General features: G+C 65.1%; 1 protein-coding gene across 1 annotated transcript in view; it reads right to left on the bottom strand.

The window, feature by feature from the left end:
* The window catches only part of FBRSL1 (fibrosin like 1), a 65831-nt gene that overhangs the window by 7154 nt on the left and 44610 nt on the right, over positions 1–14067 (bottom strand). Inside the window, 7 exon segments of the mRNA XM_079151600.1 lie at positions 360–455; positions 585–635; positions 1188–1411; positions 1581–1649; positions 2074–2288; positions 2393–2708; positions 3233–3278. Of these exon segments, the coding sequence (XP_079007726.1) occupies positions 360–455; positions 585–635; positions 1188–1411; positions 1581–1649; positions 2074–2288; positions 2393–2708; positions 3233–3278 (1017 nt within the window).

The raw sequence follows: 14067 nt of genomic DNA, 5'->3' as shown, positions 1-14067 counted from the left end.
GAGGTCACAAAACAGAGCAGGATGCTCAGAGGGCTCCCTGACTGGGCTGAGGTGGCTCACAACCTGCCAGAGGCGAAGGCCCTGTGCTGGTCACTGTCTACACTGGGGGTACCTGAAGCCCCTCTGGAGAGTGAGTACCCACAGCACAGTCCTCTTACAGGCTTCCACCCACTCCCTGGGGACACGTCCAGTTCAGAGGCCTCCAGGCTCCTGGAAGCAGCTGCAGAGATTGCAGACAGGCCCAGACTGGAAGATGTCCTCAGGTCAGTGGCTGGATTGTATCATGGACCAGAGACACTCCCAGCCCTGGTTCCCCACCCGCCTGTTGCACCCACCCCACCTGCTGTGCACAGCTGTACCTTGGGCTGAAAAGCACCCTGCAGGGACCCAAAGGGGCCAGGGTGTGCCAGCAGGGTGGGCAGTCCCGGGACGGCAGGAGGGAAGGGTGGGAAGAGCTGTAAGAGAGAGAGTGCTGGGCCTTGGACCCTCCCTGAGGAGGACCCGAGTGCCCCCTGGTCCTTCCCCTTCCCAGGGAGGTGGTGCAGCCCAGGCCTGCCCAGGAGTGGGCTGCAGGAGACACTCACGCTGGAATGTCGGAAGTATGGGCTGTCCAGCTTGGGCGAGAACTTGTCAAACTGCGGGGAAAGGAAGCGGAGATGAAGCCTCCTGCACTGGCCTGATGCCCTCCATGGGCTAGTGGCCACCTGCCTCCAGGGTCCTTGACATCAGTCTCTAGCCCTGGACTCCGATGGGGGCTGGCAGACCAGGGCGGCCCCTCCCACTCTCATGGTTCCCTGCTACCTGGCCAGTCTGCGTGTGCAAGGCTGAAGCCCTAGCGGGGACGGGGCACGGGGAGCTGGGGCCACACCCTGGCTGCGGACAAACAGGGAACGCTGCCCCGCTCAGCTCCGGCTCAGGAGAGAAGCCCGGGCCCTGAGGACTCCCGCGTGCAGACCTGGCACCGCGGTGCACCCAGCGAGGGACACGTGCGGACACAGGCGCCTAAGGCCAGGATGCGACGCAAGGGAGACGCAGGGGCCTGCCGGGCAGCCGCGCTAGGGGCCCGGGCGGGGCTGGGCAGAGGGAGGGAGTGGCCGCGGCCCGCCCTCGGGCCGTGTGCACGTGTGCGGTTCTGCGTGTGCCCGCCGCGCGCCCCGGCCCGCCCCGCAGCGCGCGGGCCTACGCACCGGCAGGGGCGCGGCGGGCGGCACGAGCGGCGTGGCGGGCAGCCCCGGGAAGGGGGCGAACGTGTGTTGGTGCTGGTGCGTGTGCTGGTGCGTGTGCTGGTGCGTGTGCTGGTGCTGGTGGAACTCGGCCCGCAGCAGAGCCCCCGGGCCCAGGGAGGCGCCCGGCCGCTCGGCGCTCTGCACCAGAAACCGCGTGTTCAGCTCCTGCCTGAGCAGCTCGCGATCTACGAGAGAAAAAGAGAGAAGACGGAGAGGCACGTCGGCCGCGGGCTCCCGGCGGGGCGAGGCGGATAGTCACCTGGCACTCCCGGTTTCGGCAGGCCACGCCGTGGCGGCCGCTCGCTAGGTGCGGGCCCAAGGGTGGAGGTAAGAGAGGAGCCTGTGACCAAGTACCAATCAGAATCCCCGAGGGAGGCTGGCAGTACGTGATTGGCTGGCCGAGGGAGAGCAACAGGCTGGCATCTGGAGGCGAGAGAGAAGCGGGTGAGCCGCGGCCGGCAGCACGCAGCACGCAGCACGCACGCAGCTCGCGCGGCGCGCCGGCCCCACCCGGGCGGGCTGGCTCAGCGAGCCTCTGCAGCCCCGTCCCAGGGAGCAGGGGCGGCTGTCACTTTGGACCCGCTAGTCCCCGGCCTCGGTCACCAGGATTCGGCCCTGAGGGGTGGGGAGGAACGGAGCCCTGGAGGTCGCCACCAGAGGCGGGCCGGGGGCCGGTGGAGCAGGTCGATGAGGGAGGCCCCGCGCAGGACAGGGCTGCCTGCGCACGGGTACGACCGGCGCTCGGAGCCGGGGTCGCCCGGCAGCGCAGCCCTAGGAGGGCGGTCTCCGCCGCTCCTGCCTCGCCGGGCGCGCCCGTGGCGCAGTGCTCCCGGGCTCCGACACCTACCGGCAGGGTGTCCTGGGATGACCAGGCTGCTGGCGGGCAGCGCCGGGGGCGGGGGCAGTGTCGGGGGTGTGGCGAACATGGCCGCCGCGTGGTGCTGGTGCTGCGCCTGGGACCGGAGCGCCAGGTGTGAGGTAGAGAGGTGGGGGCCGGGCCCGTGCGGCGACAGCGACACGTGCTTTGCCAGGCCCAGAGTGGCGCCGCTGCCCGTGCTGCTCCTGCCGGGGACATGGGGCTCAGTGCCACCTGCAGCCCCTGCCCAGGGCCGCACCCCAGGCCGGACCCTCCCCTGGCCCTTGGCCCCACCCCAGGCCCCGCCCACCTGAGGCCGTGCAGGTGCGGCCCGTTGGGCGCCGCCTGGCAGGGGCCCGGGCCCGCGAAGGTGCCCGGCGACGGAGGCACGTGCGTCGGGAGCGGGTCGCGCTGCTGCGTGGGCGCGGGCGGCGGCTGCGGAGCGTGGCGGGGCACCGGGGCTTCCTTCTTCACCAGGGGGCTGGCCCGGGCGCTGCACGCGAGGCCGGAGGGCGCGGCAGCTGCGGGCAGGAAGGACTCAGTGCTGAGCTCACGGCTGCGCTCCAGGCCCGACACCTTGGGCACTGCTCCGGCCTTGGACTCCGACTTGTCGCTGAGTGCGGGGCCTGTGAGGAGAGGGCAGGTGTGTTCCTGTGGCTGGCCCCGTTTGCCCAGGTGCCACCTGCCAGAGACCCAAATGTCCAGGCCCACTAATGCTCTTGGCAGCCCGCTGGGGGCCCTGTGGCCACCACCCTTTGGGTGAACCTGGCAGGCAGGTCCTGTACTTTTACCCAAGGTCACACAGCCAGGGCCTGCTGGGTGCTGCCTCTGTTGGATGTGGAGTGTGATCAGCCTAGTACCCCCACAGGGAGAGTCCTAGACCCCACAGGAACCCAGGCTGGCGGCTGTCATGTCCATCTTCCGGACAGGCCCAGGCACTTCAGGGCTTGGTCCACACCCTGCGTGTCCTCACAGATGCTTACCACCCTCTTTCGGACCTCCCCTGGAGATCAGGGAAAGCTGCTTGCCCCAAAGACAACTGCTCCCTGTGGCCCTCACCCAGCGTTCCTGGACCACCAACCCTCCCAAGTCCTGCACAGCCCTCTGAATCTGGAGACCTGAGGCAGGAGTTCGCCGAGGACAGACTCACCTTTCCCAGCTGCTGGCGAAAACAGCTTCTCGGAGCCCACAGAGGCCTGAGGAGAGAGCAGCAGCTCAGAGCTGGCCTGAAGGTGGAGCGGCTAGGGGCCCAGCCCCGGCACCCAAAGCTGGGCATGGACACCAGAGGTCTGGGCAGGTTTCTGGCCTGTGCTGGGCACTGTGGCCTGGTGGAGCGTGCCCTCCCATGCACCCCCACACCTGAGGGTGAATGGCTAGTGTCCTGCAAGTGTTCACACTGGTGACCCAGGGACCCCTCTGCTCAGATCAGAGGCTAGAGAGCAGGTACCCAGGGCCTGCAGAGCCCTCACCACCTCTGGCCCTGGCTTAGTGAGCTGGGGGTGGTCATGAGAGCCGCGGGAAGTGGGAGGGACACAGCACCCTTCTCCATGCTGGGGCTGGCTGCGTTCAGGTCCCATGACCAGGGCCACTGTGCAGTGGCTACTGAGCAGGCTGAACCTTGGGCACTTGATGGGCTGCTTGACCCTCCGTCTGTCCTGGAGGAACAGGCCCGTGGGTGTGCAGGGGCTTGAGTGTGGCCCTCAGTGACGCTGACAGGCCAGGGGAAGGGAGGCCTGTGCTCTGGGGGGCTCTGCATGGTCCCAGACAAGCTGGAGAGTGGCCTTGGGCAGATCTGGTTTCCTCACCTTTGGTCTTTTTGCCCGTTAGGTTCCCTGAGTGATGGACTGAATGTGTCCCTCACAGCCCACATGCTGGAACCCCAGGCCCTGATGGGATCCCAGGGCTGCAGGAGGGGGTCCTGGCAGAGCCCTACCGAAGGGGCCTGGTGCTCTGCAGAGAGCTCACTGCCCCTTGCTGCTGCACCCTGCTCAGCAGAGGCCCCAGAACCACCAGTGGCCTGTGAGACACCGAGTCTTCCTCAAAACTGAGACGAGAATGTGTGCATAAGGCCCCAGTTGGTGGGTTTTGCTACAGCAATCCGACCGAACGAAGAGACATGACCCAGGGGCCTGCCCATCTGCACCCCCAGTGGCTACTGTGCATTTGCAGAGTGGACACCCATCACTGGCCATCACCCCAGAGACGCGGCTCCCAGCCCTTGCCCCATCCTGGGCTCTCCTGTACACCCTCCTGCTCTGGATGGGCACCTGAGTGCTGTCCTGTGGCACGGGGCCATCCCTGTGGTGCACTTCCTATGAAGACCTTGGGGACGCTGCTGGGTGGAGAGGACAATGAGGGAAACACCGGGCAGTGCTTACAGACAGACGTGCAGGCACGCCCACATGTGTGCACTGTACACACATGTGCGGGACCACTTAGGTCTGTCTGCCCCGGGCACGTGCGTGCTTGCCACGGGGTGTGCACTGTGTCCACTCCATGTCAGCAGAACCTGAGGAAGGGCCTGGAGGACCCACTGGCAGCTGCACAGAGTGGACTGCTGTGGGAGGGGCTTATGGGGCTGGCCGCAGACTTGGCTTAAAGGCTCCTGTGTTAAGTTCCACCAGGGAGGATGCGCTCGGCGATGGTCTGTGGGGTTAGAATGCAGTAACAACTGAAGTGTGGGACAGACAGGCTCAGCAGCCACCAGAAGTGAGCCTGACGGGAGTGCTGGCGCCAGGCAGGAGGGCCTCCCCAGCACTGGACACTGAAGCTGTTCTCCACACTGCAGGCCAGGCTCCCCAGTACCCATCCGGCCCTGCCAGTCTGTATGCGGAATACAGGGGTCAGTGCTGCTACAGCGTGAAGGGCTTTCCAAGAACCCTCTGTGCAGCCCAGCCAGAGCTGGCCCATCCCGACTGTCTCTGGGGAAAGGACACCCCAGTGTCCATCCACATGCAAAGGAATGGAAGAGTGCCCAGCCAGACCACAGGCCCACCTCGCATGACCAGGAAGGGCTGTGGACACACCCAACATGGGTGTGCTCAGATGCCGGCCCCTGAGATCACATCTGTGGGAAGCCCCACAACCCTGACCAGAGGTGGCCAGAGGTGCTGGGCACAGACTACACAGCTGCTGAGATGCATCAAACCGTGCACTTAGAACAGGTGACCTTACTGCACATCCACATCACGGAGAATCGAGGAAAGGTGTGATGGCTAGGCATGGACAGTCCAGGTGGGCAGAGCACACACCCAGGCAGGTACTCCGCAGCACTCACGCCCACTCACACGGTCAGGACGCACTCCTTAGTGGAAGGGGATCGGAGATCCTCCGACATCGACCCCGACAGCGGCAGGCACAGAAGTGAAGCCCTGATGAAGCATGGGGGGGGGGGGGCGAGGACCCCTCCCACTCACTCAGGAGTGTGTGCATCACAGTGCCCATGATGGGTGTCCACTCTGCATGCCCAGGAGGGCTCCTGCAGAGGGTGGGATCGGAGTTGAGGTTGGCTGTAAACGGGGAAGGGTCCTGTCAAGGAAGGTGGCTAAGCCAGGACCACTCCCGCTCTGACTGGAGTCTCAGCACTGAAGGCAGCAAGGACGATGCACAGGACACCACCACGGTGTCACTTAGACCCTGCATGGTGACCCAGGCAGACGCGCCCGGCTCCCTGCTCCTGGTGGGCCCCGGCGCCGGGTGGGCAGGTGCTGAGTGCGAAGCCGCTGTTCCGAGGCTGTTCCAGTTTGCAGGTGGCAGAGATGGCTACGTCATGCTCCCGTGGGGGTGAGGGGTCCAACTGGCCAGGTGGGCCGGGCTCGAGGGGCTGAAGTCCAGCCTCCAGCCACACACATTCCTGCAGGAGTGACCCCAGCCCAGGCAGCAAAGCAGAGCTACTTTGGGGAGAAGGCCTTGGCTTCAGGCCCCACGAGGCACTCCACAGGGCTCCAGTCAGTGCCAGCAAGGCTGGAGTCCCCAGCTGACCCACACGCCACTCTGCCCCCGCCCCCAGAACCCGACACCCACCCTGACCCCTTGCAGCTTCCACCATGAAGTTGGACTCCTAGGGAGGACACAGCAGCGCCCCCTCCCTGTGTCCTGCGGCTGGAGGGTTAGACATGAGTGACTACCCCAGGGTCCTCAGCTTCCAAATGGGGATCAGAACTGGCCAGGACCATGGGCTAGTCACCAGGAGCACCTGCCTGGAGGAAGAGGGTCCCACAGGGTGGGCGGGGAGGGCTCTGCAGAAAAGATGGCACAAGGCCCTGCACCTGGACCACCACCACCACGAGCCTCAGGCCAGGCCCACAGCCTGCTGAGGCCACTCAGGAGGAGGATGCTGTAGAGACAAGGTGCTGGGTGCGTGCCGGGTACAGAGCATGACACAAGCCAGCAAGGGGTTGGCCTGCCCCCTGGTCCTCCCCGTCTGCAAGGCTCCCGGAGCCTAGGTTTCCTGGACCACCGGCACAGCTGGACTCTCCCTGTGGTCACAGGGGCTGTCATCGCCCCAACTGGTGTCTGCTGCTGACCCATAACGACCACCTGGGCTGGTCTCAGTGTTTAGAGCTCTTCAAAACAGCCAAGTCAGACCAAGTCTGCAAGCCCAGGTCATAACTCGTGTCTCCAACTAAGAACATTCCAGAGCCTCCCCTCTGCATGCCCCAACCCTACCCTGAGGTTCCTGCACCCAGGGATGCTGTGGTCCCCACTCCTTCCTCCTGGACCCTGTCTGAGGGCCCCTACCCCTCTGTCGTCCTCTTCACTGATGGCCTGCTGGTCAGCTGCCAGCTCTGAGCCTGGGCCACAGCCTGGGAGGGCTGGGAGGCCCTGCTGCCAGCCCCGACAGCAGTCGCCCCTCCCCACAGAGGCTTGTCTGTGTGGCTGCACTGGCAGGCTGGGCTGCTGGGCATGGTGCCAGCTGCACAATGCTTCCCATGGCCCAGCTCCCCCACACTTTCAAGGGGCTCTTCCCGGTGGCATTGGCAGCAGATGAAACAAATGAGCCAGGGCCCAGGCAGTGATCACTGCCTGTGGGTCAGCAAGGAGGAAGGGGGCACTGAGGCCTCCAGGCAGGCAGGAAGCTGGTGAGACCTGCATCCACAGCCAGCCTGGAAGGCAGCTCAGAAGCCCAGGGCAACCAGGAGAAGCTCGGGGCTGCGGGAGACGTTAGAGCTACAGGCAGCAGCATGCCTCTGCTGGAGGACAGGACAGTGATGGAAAGTGTCAGAGGCCAGAGTCTGCCCTCCAAAGGGACCTGAATGCCTGGTTGTGCTTAACCTGGTGGGGGGAGTCCCCAAACACTGGCGTTCAGTCCAACTCCCCAAGCTGGAAAGCGGGGCTCCCAGGGCCATGAGATGGCACCCCAGGTTTCAGGAAAGCCCCGGGGAGCAGGGGGAGAGCAGGAGGGAGCTCCCTTCCCCACAGAGCAGTGCCCTGGCAAAGGCTAGCTGGCAGGCGAGCTTCTCGTGCACCCAGACCTGTGCTCCACACTGCCACAGCCAGTCCACCTTCAGCAGGCAAGCGTGCTCAGAAAGGGCCTCTGCAGGGGCCCTGGATGCCCACCAATCCACAACAGCTCTGAACTGACAGAAGCCCAGTTCCCAGGGTCTCCTGGGGGCACCGCACAGGTTCCAGCTGGCTTCCTACAACAGCCACAGAGACTGGGGCTGACCCCCTCCCCTCCCTCCTCACTTTCCTTTCTACCGGGACCTCAGAGCTGGCTGGCTGGCTGGCGGGGCCACCAGAGCTCTCTAACAACTTTTTGGGGCATTATCTGCAGGGATGTGACCCAGTGCACCATCCAGCTCCAATCCCGGCGCTGACCGGAGTGAAGGTGGAAGGTGTCCATCCCGGCCAAGGCCACAGGCTGCAGGCTCTGGGTCCCGCGGGGCGTGGCGGGCAGGGTGGGCCCCACGAATCCCTCCATGGTGCACAATCCCGGCCTCGGGTGGACCACCGCGCGCTTTGTCTGCGAGAACCCGACACTCCGCGCAGCCTGCGCCGGTCGCGCCCCGCCCCAGACAAAGAACTCCAGTCGGGGCAGGTGAGCGAGTCGCCGGTCCGAGGCCAGCTCGGCGCCCGGGCGCAGACAAAGGCGCGCGCCGCCTGGGGCCCGGCCCCGCCCCCGCCGCGCCCCTGCGGGTCCGCGACCCTCGCGGCTGCTCCCCCGCCGCCACGTGTGCCCCGGGGGTCAGCGGGGGCGTGGGGCCCCGGAGCCCGAGCGCGCACTGACCTCGCGGAGCACAGGTCCGGCCGCCGAGCGCCCACAGCCCCGGCCCGTCGAGGCGGCCGCTCTCGGCCCCGCTCAGCCGCAGCCCGGGCCGGGGGCGCGCATGTCCGCCGCGCGGACGGGCGCAGGGGCGCGGGGCGCGGGATTGCGGCCCGGCGCCGTCGGGGGCGGCGCGGCAGGCGGCGGGCGCGCTGCGGGCGACGGTGGCGGCGGACGCGGACGCGGGCGGCGGGCGGGGCGGGGCGCGGGGGCGGGGCGCGGGCAGGCCCGACTAATCCAGCCCCGAGGCGCGGATTGCAGGCGTCCAGGCCACCGAGGAGCCGCGGGTCCCGGGCCCAGTGCCCCTGGGCCCGACTCCGGATCCTCGCCGCGACAAGTTGCGCACAAAGGCCACACGGCTTAGAGGGGAAACCGAGTCGCGGAGGGGCGAGGTCACGGCACCGTCGAGGAGCTGGGGCTTGAAGGGCCGACAGAACCTCCGAGTCCAGGTCCTCAGGGATCTGCAGCCAGCCCGCCTCCCACTAGGTAGGCTCCAAGGAGTCGCTGTCGCTGCACAGCGCGCCCACCCGGCCACCGAGGCTTCCAGCCAAGACTTTACAAGGTGTCCAAAGAGATCTGAATTTGGATCCAACCACGAGCCCCACGTAAAGGCCAAGTATGAGTGCCACACAGACCCAGTCACCGGCAGGACCGCCCGCACCAGTGCACACACGTGCCAAAGCCAGGATGCAGGGATTTCCCGTCCAGATGCTGCTGGGCAGAAAACCAGGGGGAGGGCTGGGCACTGGACAGAGTGGCCAGGGCCCACCTGCCTGCCAGGGCCCTTGGGACTCAGCCCAGGCTCAGGACTTGAGGTTAAGAAGAGGGTCGGTCTTCTGTTTCTGGGCATAGGGCATGGGAGCCAAGCACAGAACCCTATGCAGGGCTAGCACTTCCGCTTCAGTACGTGGCCGGCATGCACAAACCCAGGGCCTGCCCACACACAAAATCTCCAGCGGCACAGGAGAGAGTGCCAACAGTGCAGGCCTCTGGGCAGGGATTTTAAGCTCTTTTCTTCTATTTGAGTTATTGATCAGATGCACATTCTCTCCTTAACAAACAATAAAACAAAGCAAAACCACTCCCAAAGTCCTGCTGTGCCTGAGCTGTGCTAGAAGCCCGAGAGCTCCTAGCCCTGTGGCCTTCACAGCCATCCCCAGCACAGACCAGGAAACAGCCTGCATCTGGCTGCAGAGCCCAGGACTCAGCTAGGGCAAGCCCCTCCTCCGGGGGATGGCGGGCCTCTGCTGAGGGAGAGATGCCTGGAACTCAGGGAAGATGTCGGTGGGTGGGTGGAGGCTGGCTGCAGGAGCCTGGGGCTCCAGGGGGCAGTAAGGAGTCTATGGTGGGGCCTGTGGGTGAGGGCATGGTAGGGGGCACACAGCCTGGTTGGTGCCATCCTTCCTGGCGGTCTGTTGGGCCCAATTAAGGGACTGCACCCCACACCAACTGAGCGGCTGCCTCTCTGGCCCCTCAAAGGTCTATGCCTCCTCCTGTAGGTGAGGGCAGGACAGAAGGCTGGCACCAGCAACCCAGGAGTGTGGTCCCCTGGCTAGGGTAGGGGACACAGAACACAGCCTTTGCAGGAATTTGGGGTCCAGGACCCAGGGGGTTGGGAGAGCAGGGAGCAGGAACTGAGCAGACCTTGCTGGGGAGACCTGGAGTCCTGGGAGCAGGGCCACACAGCTGCGGCTCCAGGACAAGCCCCTGGCCTGCTCGGCTGAGGTCCAGGTCCCAGCACAGCTGGCTCCTCGGGGCCTCACCTGTCCACACAACCATGGGAGAATCGAGTGTCTGGCCATAATTGTGATGTTTGTTTCTCAACATCACTTCTGAGGCCACCTGGGCAGTAAGCCCTGGAAGAGGCCAACTACCAGGGACCCACAGAGGTGAGGAGCTAGCTCTGAGAACTGGCGGCCTGTCTTTAATTTTGTTTAGAAAGGAAAGTAGCTGTGATACGAGAGAGCTAATGAGGTTTGAAATCAAGACGGAAATGGAGTTAAGAGCCAGCGAGAGTGCCATGACGCCCACCACAGATAATGACCACAGGGGCTGGACGGTGCCCATTTACCCCCAGCCTCCATCAACAACGGGAGGCCCTGGGGCTGCCCTGCGGCACCCCAGCCTCCGTTCAGCCAGTTTGTGACTGGGTGCCAGGCCCGGCACTGTGTTGGGATCACAGACCAGCTGCTCCCTGGCGGCTGCCTCTCGGCAGGAGACAGGACATCAGCAAGGAGAGGCAGAGGCCAGATGTGAAGACCCGCGAGGTGGCCGTGTGACTGACAGTCCTGCAAGGCCTCTGCACTCTGGCAGAGTCACGGCCACAGCCATGCTGGGCCCACTCCAGGGTGACCGAGAGCAGCAAGGCCGTGACTGACGGGAGCCAGCCGACCGCGAGGCTTCCTCCCAGAACCAGGGAAGGCAAGACCTGTGCAGCGCGGCCTGAGCAAGGCGAGCAGCGCCCCAGACAGACGCAGAGACCTCGGCAGCGGGTAGGGCCTGGGCGGAGTGGGCAGAGGCCGGGGCCTGCGGCTGAGCCTGCAGCCCTGCAAGCCAGGAGGCCGTCCCAGGGCTGCCCCATTTCTGCGGGAGGGGACGGAGGATGAAGACGGGCTGCCTGTTGGTCCCCCCAGCCCTGAACCTAACGAGATCACGGCCCCATCTGGAAATAGGGTCTTTGCAATGTGGTCAAGGTAAGGAGGCCACTGCTCCAGGGACTGGTGTCCTGGCAAGAGAAAGGGACAGACACGGGGAGGAGCCACAGAAGGGCAGAGATGGGCCAGGTGGTCACAAAGCCCAGGGCCGCCTGAGCTACCAGGAGAAGAGGCAGGGAGGGTGCTCCGGGCTGCAGGAGGACATGGCCCTGTGGTGCTGACGTCGACTCTGGCTGCAGAGCCAGGAGAGCACGCACTGTATGCGTATGGCCCTGAGCGTGTGGGTCTGTGAGGACCCTCTCACCCTCAAGGAGGCACAGCTGCACTGCCCGTCTCTAGAGAAGGCCACGTGGCCGCAGGTCGTCACACCGAGGCGTGGCCTCCTGCCTCGCAGCTGCCCAGGGGAACCATCATCATCTCCATTTTCCAGGCAAAGAAACAGGCTCAAAAAGCCTCCCACATGCAAGGTCGCCTGTGGTGCATGACCAGCCTGGCGGGGCTGGGGACAGCCAGTGTCCACAGCTGGGTTTGTCCTCAGCTCAGGGAAGGCGACCAAAGGTGACCGTGGCCCAAGGACGTCCAGCTCCAGGTCGCACCATGGAGACCCGCCAGACAGCAGTGGTGGACATGCCGGTCCCCACCCAGCTGCCATCTCCAACACCTGCTCTGGCCAGCGCCCTGCAGAGGACCTGGCAGGGGCTCTTGGAGGAGCACATGCTCCACTACCCAGGGTCCTGTCCCCTCCCACAGCTCAGAAGAACCGGCAGGTGGGCCACTGCCCAGGAAGCCCCGAGGGCGCTGAAGCAGCAGGACCCAGCCTGCCCGTGACGGATGAGAACACGGGGCTCCTGGGGTGCACAGCAGCTCTTCTCAGAACAGGGTACATGAGACCAGAGCCTTCAAGTCAGAGGGGAGGCCAGGCTCAGTGGGTCCAGCAGCTGAGACCATCCTGTCTCTCCCAGGGCCAGCCTTGGGCCTCTCATCTATTTCTAGAGTTTCTGCCCGGCTCCCAGCAAAGCTGGCTTGGATGTTCACCTCTACCCTGCAGACTGGAGACCCCACTAGGGCCCACCAGGCCCCACAGCCTCCACTGGGGTCCAGTGTCCCCACCCAGGGAGGGCTCTAAGGCCAGCAGGGAGGCAGGGGCTGCAGGGGCTGCGGCTCATAGGACCCTTCAGAGGGGAGCAGATGACAAGCACCAGGTGACAGGTGGCTGTCTGGGAGGGACACTGGGCCGCAGGGCTCAGCTCTCCAAGCTGCCCATGGCCAGTCTAGGAAGGCCAAGTGCCTGGCTGCCTCTCACCTGGGGCTGCAGGGAGGGCAGTGGCCACCTGGACAGACCCTTGCTGCTCCAAATTCAGGTCTGGCCTGGGTGTCAGCATCCAGGAGCCTGGTGGCCAGGGTCAGGTGGGGCTCTGCACCGAGTGCCGTGTGCCCTGGACGGCACAGTCAGACCCCAGGCCTGCCCTTCCTGCTGTGTGAGAGGACTCTGCTGGCAACCTCCGAGGCCCAGGGCCTCTCCAGGACGGCCCTTCCTCCACAGCTGCGGTGGGGAGGCTCAGGGTCTGTTCTGAATGTGCTGCTGTTCCCTGCTGGTCCCGGGCACCACAGGCCACTGGGTTCCTCCCTGGTGACCACCTTCTGGGGCCTAGCCACTGATCATGTGGGGCAGGCCAGGATGCACCGATCCAAGGGAGGCCAAGCCAAGGGCAGCAGGGCCCTCAGGGTGGATCCTGGGCTCGGGGAGCCAGGCACCCTGAGCCAGACTGTCCTGTAAACCTCCCACCCACTGAGGTTGCCAGAGTTGGGGTTTGTCACCTGTGACCCTCGGCACCCCAGAAGGTCACCCTGGGATAAGTGCAGCCCTGGTCCCAGCTTATCTGGTGCCTGGGAACAAAAGAGCCTTGTCCCTCTGTCCCTACCAGGACCCTGAGGAAGAAGCTCTCAGGGGCTGGGCAGGCCTGGTTGGCACCAGGGCACATGCAGGGCAGCGACAGGAACCTGGAAGCTGCTTTGGGGGTTTGCTGTGCAGAAGAGCAGGTGCAGGGGTGAAGCATATGCCCTGACAGCGCTGCCGACTATTCACTGTCTACCTCTCCATCCACCCCCAATGCTTGTCTGGTGCAGTTCCCAAGAACAAGCACCTTAGCGGCGGGTCACATGCTCCTGCTTCAGTGCCAAGAAGACAGGCTCACCGAGGAGCCCAGCTAGGCACAGCTCCTGCTGGGGAGGTCCAGGGACAGAGCGAGGCTGCCCAGAAGCTGGCAGTAGCCTCACCCCAGGCCGCATGTCCATGCTGGCTCTGGCTGCCATCCACCTGCCCCAGCAGCAGGCACCACTGAAGCTGCAGGGACCTGCAGGTCTGTTCCACTGTTGTGTACAACCTCTGCCGCTGCCCACAGCACCTCACCATGGCGTCTGTGCCCCTGGATGGTTCCCTTGGAAGCCCTTAAGACCTGCTGGTCTCAGTCCTTAGCCAAGGCTGGGCACTAGGCGCACCACCTGGTGGCTGCCCTCTATAGGCCTCACATGTCCCTGAGGTGTGGGGTTGTGGCCTCAGGGCAGCCAGGAGGAGTGCCGGCCACATGGCTATCTGGCCAGGAGTACTGGGCAGCCAACAGACAGGCTGAGCCCTGCAGGCTAAGGAGCCCCACACAATTTTATATCCATATTTTTCCAACAAAAAAGCAGCCAGACACCACCCGCCACTCTCCTGGGCCTGCTGGAGGCCTCCCTAGTCCTGGAGCCACCATGTGCAGAGTGGGGTGGCATGGGCAGCACCAGGCAGGGCCGTGGGGCCCTGAGGCCCGGTGCAGGGGAGGTTGCTGGTGGCATGGTGGGGAAGGAGCTGGCAGGTCTCCTGTCTGCCTGTCTGTCCTGCCAGGAGGGATGTCTGTGTGACCTGTGGCAGAACCCCAGGCAGTTCCCAGGGGTGGGGACTGGCAGGAGCTGGTGCCCAGACTGAAGTCAGACCCTGGCAGCTTTGGGAGGAGGGTGTCCAGTGAGCAAACTGGCCAGAAGAGCTGTAGCCATCCACCTTAGCTGCCCTGTCCAAGTGGATGTCTA

Source organism: Sciurus vulgaris (genome assembly GCF_902686455.1).
Source record: "Sciurus vulgaris genome assembly, chromosome: 8".
Classification (NCBI taxonomy): Eukaryota; Metazoa; Chordata; class Mammalia; order Rodentia; family Sciuridae; genus Sciurus; species Sciurus vulgaris.
This window is presented reverse-complemented; position numbering and strand designations above follow the sequence as displayed.